General features: G+C 35.8%; 3 protein-coding genes across 14 annotated transcripts in view; 1 reads left to right on the top strand and 2 right to left on the bottom strand.

The window, feature by feature from the left end:
• Positions 1-10,277, bottom strand: part of LOC137495620 (serine/threonine-protein kinase pim-2) — a 34,477-nt gene extending 24,200 nt beyond the window's left edge. For 7 of the 8 annotated variants that reach the window (XR_015491585.1, XR_015491582.1, XR_015491581.1 and 4 more), the window contains exons 1-9: positions 10,097-10,277; positions 9,648-9,755; positions 7,862-7,966; positions 7,452-7,540; positions 5,150-5,203; positions 4,707-5,055; positions 4,397-4,516; positions 3,127-3,154; positions 2,476-2,554 (exon numbers count right to left, since the gene is read on the bottom strand). Coding sequence is in view for 1 of the 8 variants with exons in the window: in XM_087254066.1 (XP_087110192.1) it covers positions 4,096-4,193; positions 4,397-4,516; positions 4,707-5,055; positions 5,150-5,203; positions 7,452-7,540; positions 7,862-7,966; positions 9,648-9,755; positions 10,097-10,163 (990 nt within the window). In the remaining 7 variants the exon portion in view is untranslated. Of the gene's footprint in view, positions 1-2,475; positions 2,555-3,126; positions 3,155-3,724; positions 4,194-4,396; positions 4,517-4,706; positions 5,056-5,149; positions 5,204-7,451; positions 7,541-7,861; positions 7,967-9,647; positions 9,756-10,096 lie in introns of those variants that run through there. The other variant, XM_087254066.1, reaches the window with a different exon arrangement.
• The window catches only part of LOC141385583 (uncharacterized), a 607,868-nt gene that overhangs the window by 112,390 nt on the left and 482,087 nt on the right, over positions 1-13,391 (top strand). The window lies entirely within an intron of this gene.
• rufy3 (RUN and FYVE domain containing 3) overlaps positions 1-13,391 on the bottom strand; it is an 881,807-nt gene that overhangs the window by 684,171 nt on the left and 184,245 nt on the right. The gene's annotated exons all lie outside the window — the stretch shown is intronic.

Raw genomic sequence — 13,391 nt, 5'->3', positions numbered from 1 at the left:
CTTCCTCATCTGATGTGGAGAGGCCAGCTTGCCTTGGTTTGGTGCAGTTTGGTCAAAGTCAGTTGTTCCTCTGCCAGATGAAGCTGTGCTTCTGCCCTTTCAGTCTCTTTTTGCAATTGTTGAAAGAGATTTCTAAAATCAGGGATTGTCATTCTTTGCAATTTTTTTTTTTTTTGGTTATTCTGTAATCATTACATGCATCACTAATAAATATACTAAAAAGAAAAATATTTTCCATTGTGATGAATATATATATATATTAGGGATGTAACGGTATCAGAATTTCACGGTACGGTAATACCTCGGTATGAATGTCACGGTACGGTATTTATTGAATCATTTACAGGAAAAAACAAAACTTATGAAAATACTCCAAAAAAGTGCCAAAAGTGTCAATGACATACAAATTAGCCATCTATCTGTAAGCTTTGAAACAGGAACTTCAATTTTAATAACAAAAAAATATTAAACCATGTAAAAAAAATTAAGTTTCAATTTAGTAGTGTTGAAAACTCATCACATTCAACATTTAATCACTCACTCACTTAGATAGAGATGGGTTTTAAGGAAAATTATCATACAACCATAATCTGGTAAAAGCTGGTATCTCTGGGTATTTACAATGTCCCCTACAACAGAAAAAAACCCTCTCATTTGGGACTGAGGTTTCTGGGACAGAGAGATATGACTTGGCCCAGGTTGACAGCAGTGGGTAACGTTGTGCATTGTCTTTCCCCCACTTGAGAGGACAAACCATGAGTGAGATAGAGATCTCATGTCTGCATCAATCTGAACAGTGTGCTGTGTTTCTGCAGTCCCCATGACTGATTATTAGTCCTATTCCCCAACTTGCAGGCACGTGCACACTCAAGGCTCAACCTGTGCAGTGCACATGCCCTTTTTAGTCTTGGATAGAAAGTTCCCTTCCAAAATGATCAAAAGTGCCCCCGCGACGCGACATACCCTCCGTACCCGCTTTACAGTACGCGCGCGACAACACAGCTGATAAGAACTCGCGCGACAACACCACTATTCAGTACGCGCGCGGCGACAACACCCAGTTCTTTTTCATCCCCGCTTCTAGCAGCATACTCCATTTCCGCATTACTGAATCTGTAGCGACAACAGACCGCAAGGGATTATGGCCAAGCCTGGGCTGATGGGAATTGTAGTTTCCGGTACCTCCCGTTCGCTTCATTTGCCTGAGCAAATTTTCACAGAAGACCTATAGTTTTACCGAGTCATGCGACTACGGTAATATCGAAAAAAATTAATATTGTGGTATGACGGTATTTACAATACCATTACATCCCTAATATATATATATATATATATATATATATATATATATCTCAATTAGTGACCAGAAAAAAAATTATTGTTTTTGGTCAATTTTGACAGCTGTTTGGGGGATTATTTTATGAGGCCAAACTCTTTCTACTTTGCTGTAGGCCTATACTGAAGGGCTGAATACGTTAAAGCCTATAGTCACTATAGCCTGACAGATGAACAAATAAAATTAAAACCTTATTATTAAATAGTACATCTCGTAAAAAACTGCATGATCCAAAAATAGTACTATTTAATAATTTTGTAAAGTTTTCATTACATTTTGGGCATGAAATCCACGCTAAATCCACCCTTCTGATGGGATCAGTTTAATCCAGGTTTTTTGGATCAAAGTGATCCGAATCTTACAAAAAAGGTCTGAAAAACCCAAACTAAAGGTTTGATCCGGATCAAAACCAGGATTGGATTACGTGATCTAATCCGATTATGTAATCCGTTTTTCCTTTTGAAAAACCCATTTTCAAGATTTGATACAATCCCTTATCCAAAATCCTAGTGGATTACTTTTTGAAAAATCGGGCCCTGGAGATCTACCATCCTGCATATTTCAGTAGCAACCCATATCAAACACACCTGCTTGCAATTCTCAAGAGGTGCAGGACCTGTTCAGGTCCTATTTAATTGGTTCATGTGTGTTTGATCTGGGCTAGGGCTTAACTCTGCAGGAAGGATCTTCGGCAACAAGGTTGAGCACTCCTGTTTTAATTGTTCATTTATTTATCTTTTAATTTGCTTTTCAGTAAAAAGCTCTACCTAACAAAATAAGCAATGGAATTAGTGGGTGATCGGGACTGGGGCTGGTGCAATGGGTATTTATTGGGGCCTTGCAGCTGGGTGGGGTGAGATCTATGCCTAGAAATGGTACTGTGCACTCACACACAGACCGGTTCATTTTTTTGCATTTTTGTGGCTCTTTTAAGACGGCAATCCGCCATTTACAAAATGCAAATTGTAAAAACCTAAAAAAAAAAAAAAAAGTGTAAAGTGTTTAAATGCTAAAAGTGTAGCTTATGCCGGACATTTCTCTCTATGGCAGTGTTAGTTCTTTGCTATGACTCTGGCCTACACACACTGTCTTTCTGAGGTGGAACTAGTGTTGACATTAACGTTACACAGCAAACTTACCCCAGATAAGCGAGTGTCAGCCCGGGAGGTGTCTTATCTACCAGAGCTGGACTTGCTTCATCCTCAGCCAATTCTTAACCTGCAATCAAAGGTAGCCAGACAAGTGACGTATAGAGGGTGAAACAAAAATTTACAGAGAGCAAAACAGCAGTAGAGATATAGCCTAGCTCAATGGATTAGATAAAACTAGTGATACAAGATGTTTTGAGTACATTTTGTTGTAAAACAGTATGAAGGGTATGTTCCCTCTTAAATAGAGAACAATAGTAACAAATGGGGAAGAATAAAAACAACAAATTCACACAATGGTGTTTCAAACACAAACAACACCCCTGCAACAAGCAAGAAAGTCACTCGAGCATGCTCTCTAGGTCTAGTACTCAATGAGCTTGGTCATTCAGAGAAAAAGATGCTAGTCCTATGTGAGCCTATCAAGGCAAGTACAATTCACTCCAGAGCCAAATGGAGCTCCAGATTCCTTTTGCTGCACTTCCTCCTCACTGGGAGTTGAGGTTTTAGGGGTGGTGTCGGTGTACATGTTAAATCAGCATGCATGCATCTCTTCAACAAGCACCTTCTCTATTAAGGGCCAGCACAGGCTTGTTAGTAGGGTTAGCTATAATGAAATTCTATACAGCAGAATACATGTACCTGTTTGGTGTACATCCTGTCCCATTTGCTGCAATTAGAAAAAACAAAAAACAGCATGTTAAACCTCTGAGTGTGCGTGCTTGTGTGTACTTCAAACATTGATTGAAACAGCATTTTTGTGTGGCTCATTCATCATTGCAGGAAGGCCAAATAAACTCCACAACTACATCAAATAACCATTTGGAAACTTCCTGCTTTGGCCTTAACTTTGTAATTTGTGACTGTGGCTCTCTGCTTCAGTCTCTGTCTGTGCTCATCTGACATCTAAAGCTTGCTTTTGTTCTGAAGCAACAACCCTCAGGAGTGGGCAGAGAGAATCAGCTCATTTGCATTTAGATCATAGGTGTACACAGCTAAAATTCCATCTGGTCCGAAAGTGTTCATTTTTAACAGGGTAAAATAAATGATCTGATGGGTACTTTGACCTGTAACTTCACAAAGATAAAACGTGGAAGTTAATATTTTCAAGACATAAATGCAAATTCAAACGCTGTTTTCATAGATAACTTGATTGAATTTTTACTTTTTTGAAAAATGTTGTTGAATGTTCAGAAATATTAGAAGATTAAGCTTGAAGACATAAAATGCACTTGCAAGATGTCTTTTTTTTCTTTATTTAAAGTTTGTGCCAACACTGGCGGGTGCTCTGGGGAAGGAGCCGTCACTGGCGGGTGCTCTGGGGATGGAGCCGTCACTAGGGGTTGCTCTGGGGCTGGAGGAGTCACTGGCTGGCATTCCTGGGGTTAGTGCTGAAACTGGTAGATGCTCTGGGGCTGGTACTGCATTTTTAATCAGTTCACTGGACTATTCTGTCATTAATTACTCACATTCACATTTTTCCAGGTTGCATTCGGGGTATACAGTGCACTGTGCTTGTGAGCATGTGCTCTAAACAAAGGTCTTAGGGGTTTGGAATGGCATGAGGGTGAGTAATTAAAGACAGAATTTACATTTGAGTGAACTATTGCTTTAAATGTCTGAAACACTTCTAAGCCATTCAGTGCTTAAAATGTGTTCCAGACTGGGTTGCTTCTCACTTTGGCAAGCAGCAATACATTTCTTCAGTTCTGGATGCATTTTAGAAACAAAGTTGGTTAGTCAAGGCCACACACAGTTCACATGTATAAAAACAGCTTCTAAAATACAGTTAATCAAACGTAAGGCAAGCCTTATATACAGATATGTTGTAGTTTTATAGATGCAATATACAGAGAACTTGCTGTATGTACTGAATGTTATTGTCATGGGGTTGTTAGTGTCATTATCTCACCTTCAGGTATGCAGACACGGATTGCTATGTATTCCAAAAGTTTACCCACAGATTTCACGGTGGTTTCAAGAGCATGTGGTAAGCATGTTGTTTGTTTCGGGTGTGGATGACTTAATGATTCTGTAAGAAAAACAGTTTTGAGGTTAGTAAACAGCAGTAAAGCACACTCAAGAGAAAGCTAAACTCTTAATTGCATTAGTTTGTGAACTAGAGGTTTGCTAGTCTCTCTCTCTGACATTTAAGCTTTTGTCTACTTACAGTAGATGTCTGTCAATAAACTGTGAAAAAAACAGAGCAAAGAAATACTTACCCCTGATTTGTAGTCCTTTTCCAAAGTCAATAAGCTTGATTTGCATCAAAGCTGTATTGATTAAAACATTGCTAGTGTGCATGTCATTATGGCAAACCCTGTGGTTTATGAACTCTTGAGCACACCGGACAACCTGCACCATCAAACTCTTGCCAACACTATCCTCCAAGTGTCCACAGCGGCTAAGAAAACGCCCTATTGGTTCACAGGGCTCTGGATACTCCATGACCAGATGAAAGTGCGTTTCCTCCTGAAACCACTCAAAGAGGCGCACAGTGTAGGTGCTTGGAGGTGCCATGAGCATATTCAATAGCATCACTTCTTTGGGGGGTCCTCTGCGATCGCCAGGCTGGGGAAAAAATATAATTGAAAGCCTTATAATCTTATTTCAATATAATTTGTATTCAGAGTCATATACTAATATGCATTGTTTTCAGTCTTACGTTTGTCTTACAGTCCTTTGGCTTTTTAGCCCTTTTGATGAATTTGATGGCAACCTGTGGATGAAAAGATGGTGAACATAAGTTAGCTTCTTGCAAAAACATTCGTTCTTTTATTGTGAGCACAGGTCTATTTTGATCTGCAGTCACTGTACTGAAAAAAGAAAACAGAGAAGTGTAGAATAGGGCTGTAACGATACACCAAACCCACGATTCGATTCGTATCACGATTTTTTATTTAATTTTTTTCGTGTGGGGTGGGAAAAAAAAAAAGATTTTTAAAACTATTTTTAATTAAATAACATTTGAAAAATCTTTATAAACTAAACATCAAAGAACAATATTAACTATGCAAATTATTAACAATATAAATACCCATATATAAAATAAATAAATAGCCAAAGCTATATCACTTCTGTTTTCTTTGTAACAAAATACTGTTGAAAAATCAAACTAAACTCCATTGTTTAGATGGTTCAAGCATGTTGAAAATTATTTTTCAATCAATCAAGTTCTCTTGCATAGAAAAAGTCAATTAAAAAGCTAGGGATGCTCATTTCGTTAATTTTGCTAACTGACAACCGCCGCTCATTAATCGGTTATTAACGGTTAACTGGTCAGATTACTATTAATTTTATATTAAACAAATTGACGTGTCTATTTTGTGTATGACACATTAAATATTGCATTTTAAAATACTGATTTATTTTTATATATTAATAGCGGAACAGAACAACAGAGCATCTTCACGCACCTGCAGTGTTTAGCACAGAAGAGCAGAATAATCTACATAAAATGAATAAAATAAATAGGACTGCTTTAAATTATTTTCACTTAAATAATTTATTTATTTTACAAAACGAAAATACTGACTGATTCTTTTTAATAACCGGCATAGGCTTTTTTTTTCAATCATATGTTTATTTCTTCCGTCAAATAAAAATCACAGACTTTCTCAAATTGCTTGCTCCACGGAAAATATGCATTTATTTAATGCCCCGCTGTTATTATTATAATCATAAAACCTTTTACATTTTAATAGAAATCCTTATTTTAAAGATTATGTCCTGATATAGCCTGGTTTCCTCTCTCTCCCTCGCGGTTCAAGTGCGCGCGCTGCCTGATGAAAAGACAACAACACGCGCGCATATGTTGACTTTTTGTAAACAGTTTGTTTAAATATGATATTGCATTAATCTGCGTACATGCTTTAAGCTGTAAAATAAAAAGTAAAGCCTATTTGTTGCGTTTATTACGCAGATCCAGGTCAACATAAGCGCTGGTTTAGTATCAACAGGTCTGTATCAAACAGCAATATTCTTCTTCCATTTTGCTTCTTTAGCAAATGTGTCTGTAGGCACGGGTTATACGTTATCATCCCGCAAATTAAGTATGCCTTGCAGTTAAACAAGTGGCCGAAAACAAGGCGCACCTCACTGCCTTTATGTTGACAAGGAAAAAAGAAGAGGCTCGGTCCTCTTATAAACGACTGAATCAGCTGGGTATCGATTGTGCAAAAGTGTTGCTGTCTGTGTTGTTACAATTGTAATATTTAATACTATTGTGATATTCAAGATTTGTATATTCATACAGCTCTGGATAACTTAAAACAACGATTAGAGAGCGGTGTTAATGCGTCTTGAAGTAAAGCGAAACGGCTATAAACTCCAGCAAGATAGAGTGATTATATGCAGAGCCATATACCTTTATCTCTAAATAAAGTAGGCTATAACTATAGAAACTGTGTTTATTTTAACTGAAAGCTTCGTCGTGTTTTCTGACCTCACGCACCTGTCAGTCAGCACTCCCAAAGGTTCAAACAGAAAGCGCACTGCACGGTTACAGAAAAGTTTGGCTGTTACCTAACATCTGGTGAACGCCCATCCCTCTCTGCGCAGCCACATTAACAGTGTGAGCAAATCATCGTATATGCGCTGAAAATCCGGCTGCTTTGACAGCATTGGCAATGTTTCTGGCGTTGTCGGTTGTCAAGCGGGGTTAAGTTGGTTTTGTTTTTGATATTCTTGACACATTCAGACGGCCCCTTACTAAGAGCTCCGTGCGAGCTCTCCCGGCTTAATATTGCGAGGGCTTAAACGGAGCAGTGCTTGTAATGTCGAACGAAAAAAAGTGTTAATTAGCTCAACTTTTGCAGGCACGCGTGACGTTATTGGAAAGGTATCACGGGGTGGGTGTGTCGCGATTCTTCCTTATTACACCGCGACACAGGATCGTAGATCTGAGTGTCGCGATTTCGATTTTATATCGTGTATCGTTACAGCCCTATAGTGTAGAAGAGGTTTACCTTCTGCTGATCGGACTTTCGCACTCCTATTTTGACGATGCCAAAGCGTCCTCGTCCCAGCTCTCTCCCCATATCATACTTGTCCGTCACTGAAAGATAAAAGACATGTTCATTTAAGATTCATGTTATGCCTGAACAAACAGAATAAGTAATGTAAGAGATGTAAAAGAGAATTATTCTTTATTTGGGTGCCTTTGTGTTTATTTACTTTGTAAATAACGTACGTGTTGAGTGTTTTAATCGTTACAGAAATCATCAGCTATTATTTAAAACCATCTAAAAACACAATCCACTTTGCTTTGTACTTCACAAGCTATGCAGATTGCACAAATGGCTCTGGAAGAAAATAGAATCAAAATACTGTTAAAAGACACCAATAAAAATAAAAAAAGTCAATGTTTCAGATGTACCTAATCCAGGTGATCGATGGATTGGCCTTGAATCTGATTCAGCCTGAGTGGGCTGCAGCTCTGATGGGCCTGGAACCGGCTCAGTCTCCTCATTTCTTGTCAAACCTGGTGCAGAGTTGGGAGGATGATTATCTGTACATTTTATAATACATTCTTATATAATATAATTAATATAAAGTTATGCTTGTATAACATTAATATAAACACTTTAAAATAACTTAATTGTATTTTTTACTAAAGCTGTATACATGTTTAAGACATCATACCTTTTGAGCCGTTGCAGCTTCTCTCAGAAAGACATTGCAAAACTTCAGTCTTTTTTACAGTTAAAAATTAAACTTTACTCCACAAATTAGTGCTGGACAATAATTTATTATTAAAATAAAATTGATATATTTTTTTCAGTGACAGCGATTTGACTTCTAAACACATTTCCAATATTTTGATACAGTAGACTGCAGCCAGCATTGGTTGGTTATAGCTCAAGGGCAGTGAAATAATTATTTATTGTTTTAATAAAAAATATAATTTTGTAAGACTTTAAACTTAACTAGCCAGAAATACATTTTATGAATCAAAATAGTTGATTTCTCTTTACTGCAATATTCTCCAGATTGTGAAATGTATTTTTCTACATTTTTTGTGCGCCCACTTACACTAGTTTAATGTGCAGACAACTTCAAAAGATGAAAACCGTTCTCCAGAATGCAGGCACGAAAAATAATCATCATTTGATTTCTGTTTTAAAATGTCCGACTGTGTGTTTTTTTTTTTTCAGATTTAATTTGAACTATTGTACTTATAGATATTTTGTGTACATGTACAATGAATGACATACACTAAAACTGTTGCACGTAATGTATGTCCTCTCATGCACAACAGCATTGGCACTACTGTAAATTACACTATAGTATGTGGTCCGGCATCTTAACATAAGCGAATAGCACATTTAATTTGATAATTAGGCAGATAAAGTATATTGTACTCTTTGTAAAATAAGAAATAACAAGTCTTTAGTGTAAATATACCCATACAGTATCTTGATGCATCTAAATTATACTAACTATTAGTGTAAATAACATCCATTTTCTATTACCACTCTATTTGCACTTAAATAATGAATACTTCTGTTGCTGTTAGCTTACTGTAAATGCAAATAGACATTGCCTTTATTTCTATTTAATCTTAATAATTTATATAGGCTATTGGTTGTTGCTCATACCTTTATCCTGTCTGAAGCAGTGTTTTTATTTCAATCCATTGGAATAACCGGCCAAATCTGAGGGTTTTATCTTTGTTTAATGGTTTATCTATGTTAAATGAATGTTTCTTCATATAGAATTTTTTGACTAACTGCATCGGTTTAATGTTTGACTTTTTTTCTCATGTTTAATTTGTGTTGTCACTTTATGTACACTGAAAGCTTCGGTACGTTAGCCAAAACAATTTCCTTGTGCTTGTCAAGCACACTTGGCAACAAAACTGATTCTGATTCTTGTTTGTACACGGATTCAAAAAAAGGTGAACAAATATTTGTACTGGTTTTATTTCTAAAATAATACAGAGCAATAAAGGAAGAGGTTTTAACTTTTTCCTTTGTGAGCATTTTTGGCAGTTTTTCTAAGGTTTTTAAAAATTGTTTATATCTAGATCAGAATTATATAATATTGATGGTCATTTCATCCAGCCCCACTACAAAATATGCAGAGTCCACATTTGGCTCAAGGCAGGTAATTAAATCACTTTTCTACAACATGGAGGGAAAAAAAATCTGTTCCAAACGTACCTGAGACATTCGATGGCTCAACTGACATCGTTGAAGCAAATTCAGTCAACGGTCCTTCGGTCATTGATGGCCCTGGAACGGGCTCGATGTCCTGAATTTCTGTCAAAACTGTAAACAGATGCACAATGTGGTTATCTGTACATTATGGAACATTCATAATATAAAGACATTAAAAAACATTTACACAATATTAGTTACCGATCATACTTTCATACGCCATTTCAGCTTCTCTAAACCGTAAAATCCTGAGCTGGAAGACTATATTTTTCTAGTTCAATAAGTACTTCAACTCAAATGATGAAATCTTGGAAAAAATAACAATTTATCGGACACAGTTACTACCCTGAAATGGCACCGAAGAGTGGGAATGACCCAATTAACGTTAGGCCTAAATTATATCGAGCAAAAGAATCAAATGATTTAAAGGTGTAATATACTACTTCAAATACCTGTAATTCCTCCAACTGACGTTGAAGCTGGTCCGGCGATCGGAGGTGTGTTTGCCGAAGAATCCATAAGTGGAAAATTTTCAAAAAAAACAAGTTTAAAGATTCAACTGTGCTGTAAAATCTCTGGAGGTCTGTCGATATGCAATAGACGACCACTTCTCTCGCGAGTTCAATATCAACTGAGGAAATGGCTTCGCGCGGCCGAATTTATGGAACGCTGGAGCTGACGTCACTGCTTTTAGAACGAGGCGCTAAACCCGAGACTAATGTTTATATTTGATTCTCACGAGAAAATAAAAGTCACATTTCTGTGTTAAATCTCTCCCGCTTTTAGGCAAGTTTTACACAAACAAATGGACCGAAAGGATATAGCCAATATCTTCCCTTTCCAGGCTCATTTAAAGATTTATTTTAAAACCCTTAAAGGACTTTCGACTTTACGATGCGAGTGTCATAATTGCAATACTTTGTTATAGTTTGATTGTTAAATATACAGCACACAGTAATATGATGTTCATCATAATTTAAAAACAATAATAAAAACGCGTATTTGCAGAACATCAAGCCAAGGTCTGTGGGAGGTCTGGAAAATATATTTCTGTAGGAAAAATAGATAAAAAATAATTATTATTTTTAAGTATTAATTAACCCCATATAGTCTATGCCATTTTCAATTCATGCAGCAGCAGTATTGAAGGAAATTTTTCAGTCAGCAGGCTAAACTTCTTAATATTTATTATATAGTATTGACAATAACATTGTACTAAAGTTGTTCTCATTTCAGAATTCAGCATTTAAATAATTGAAAATTATTAAATAATAATAAATATTCATCTCTCCGCCAAAACGGTTACCATGGTGAAGTCTAGACGCACATCAATATAGCATAATTTTTGTAACACTGTAAAACAATGAATAATATTTTTACAGTACTGTGGTGGTTGGGTTTAGGGTTGGGATAGGTGTAGATCTTAATAAAATATAATTTACTGGGTAATTTAATAAATAAATAAATAATTCCCGTTAACTTCCGGCCACAACCGTCTGTGATCTTCCAACCAGTGCCGCAAAAAGAGGGTATGCAGTATATGCGGCGCATAGGGGCGCCACACGTGGGGGGGGCGCCATTGTGCCAAAACTATTTTTGAAATTATACATATTATTATACATATTAAACAAAATAAATACATATTTTTGGTTAAAAATGTTTATCCTGCATTTTATATAAATATACAATTGTATTTTATTGAATAAAAAAAATGATACCACCCCTCCTTCTTCATTGACCATTTGATTGATCCGTTGCTCGGTTACAGTCACATGTTCAAAATGGAAAGAAGAGTAAAGAGACATGGAGGTCAAAATAGAAAACAAAAAGAGAACAAACAATGCCTTAAAATAAAAACTGCCATGACAAATTGGATAATAAGGAATTGGTTAAGCTTAATATTACCACACTTTTAATCAACTTCTAATGTTTTTAGGAGCGACGGGCTGCCATATCATTAATTATTCATTATCGCCACTCAGTCACTGCATGCATGGGCTTTTACTTAACATAAATGCAGACAAGGTGGTTTTGTCCAGGCAGGGGGACAGTGACGCACGGCCACACCTGAACTGCGTCTGAAATCGCATATTTGCATCCTGTATAGTATGCAAATGTAATTCTATGGGCTAAAGCCATGATAAGCTGGTGTAAAGTTAACTTTATGGTAAAGGCTTTTGACAGTCGTAAATTCATGGACCGTCAGCTTCAAAAAAAGAAAATTTTTATTTACTGCATTTAAATATTGATTACAGGTACTATAGTTATTTACTATAAAAGCGACAAATGAATCTAGTTTGATCCTCTGTTTTGTTTGATAACAGAGGTGCGAGTCTGACTGTAAGAATGCAATGAAAACATTTGTTTTGCTTATGCTAATTTAAGATAATATTACTTGTGTTTCAAATAAAACATGTTTACATATTATTGTGTATATATTTTTTTCTATTTACACACCTGAATCTTAAAGTATCCGCTCTCATTCATCTTCAAATCGCGTGTATAGAAGCCGTCTTTATCACTATGGAGCGCATCCGTCGGTTCACTACCGACCGTTATACTGATTCAGAGGCTGCATAAGGGCTACAAAAGACACATAAAGCTTTACTGGAAAGGACGTGAATGCGGCCGTTTTTACATTAATTTCAACGTGCTGTCAATCAAAATAATGTGAAAGCTTAATTCTCTTAAACAGTTCTTACATCACATTTGAGATCGGCTCTGTGCAGCTGCTACTTTCACTTTTCATAGAAACATTACAAATGCAGGAGAAATACTGGAAAAACACACACGGAAGACAGCGGATAGAATGGTAAAATATGGTAGAATTAATATGCCAAAAACGAGAGGGTTTATAGGTATGAATTGCATTCGTTGGCACACACATTTTAATTCAAAATCGTTTAAAACAATAGCATGCAGTCACACATCCAAGTGTAAAGTTTATGTCAAAGTTTTATCAAAATAAACTTTCAAATCATACTCACAGTTGAGCTCAAAAGGTATGAGTAATGTGAAACATTTTATTATTAATTGATTATTTAGCAAAAAATAAGAGGGATCAAACAAAATGTATGTTTAAAACCTGAATATTAGGGCCAGACAGAATCTGCAAACATTTTCTGCTGAGAATTACAGGCAGAAAATACTACTTTACCAACTGTATTGTAAATAAATCATATGAACATTTTAATATTACTATTATTATATCACAATAATATTAGTGAAATGAATTTGAATACTGAGTAAATATAAATGTAAACAAATTTACAAATTTACACAAATAAATAGATTCAATGATGGGCTAAAAATCTGTAGAAAACTGCAGATGTCTGCGCATGCACGCATACTCCGTGTGGGACTATACTGAATATATTTTAGACAAAATAGAAAATAATACATGGATTAAAAAATTCCCCTATATAAATTTTAGATATCTAATTATAATGATTTTTAACCCTGTTAAAACTATAGTCAGAATATTCACATTTTTTGGAACTGTCATGTTTATTAATCCCATCAAGATCTATTTTTATACCATATACATGTTTTTTATAAATTAATTATGTATCATATTGATACATCAAGCCTTTTGGTAACTTTTTCTGCTCAAAGTTCAATTTAGTTTCCAAAAAGTTTGCCTTTAACATTTTTATCAAATAAAACATTTCAGGCAGTTTGTCTCTATTTTTTTTAACTACAGTCTTTTTTATTTCACTTTGTAAAAGGTGTGATAGCAGTTTCAGT

The sequence above is a fragment of the Danio rerio genome, chromosome 5 (assembly GCF_052040795.2).
Source record: "Danio rerio strain M-AB ecotype USA chromosome 5, GRCz13ab, whole genome shotgun sequence".
Lineage (NCBI taxonomy): Eukaryota > Metazoa > Chordata > Actinopteri > Cypriniformes > Danionidae > Danio > Danio rerio.
Note: the sequence above shows the minus strand (reverse complement) of the source record. Positions and strands in the feature narration are given on the sequence as shown.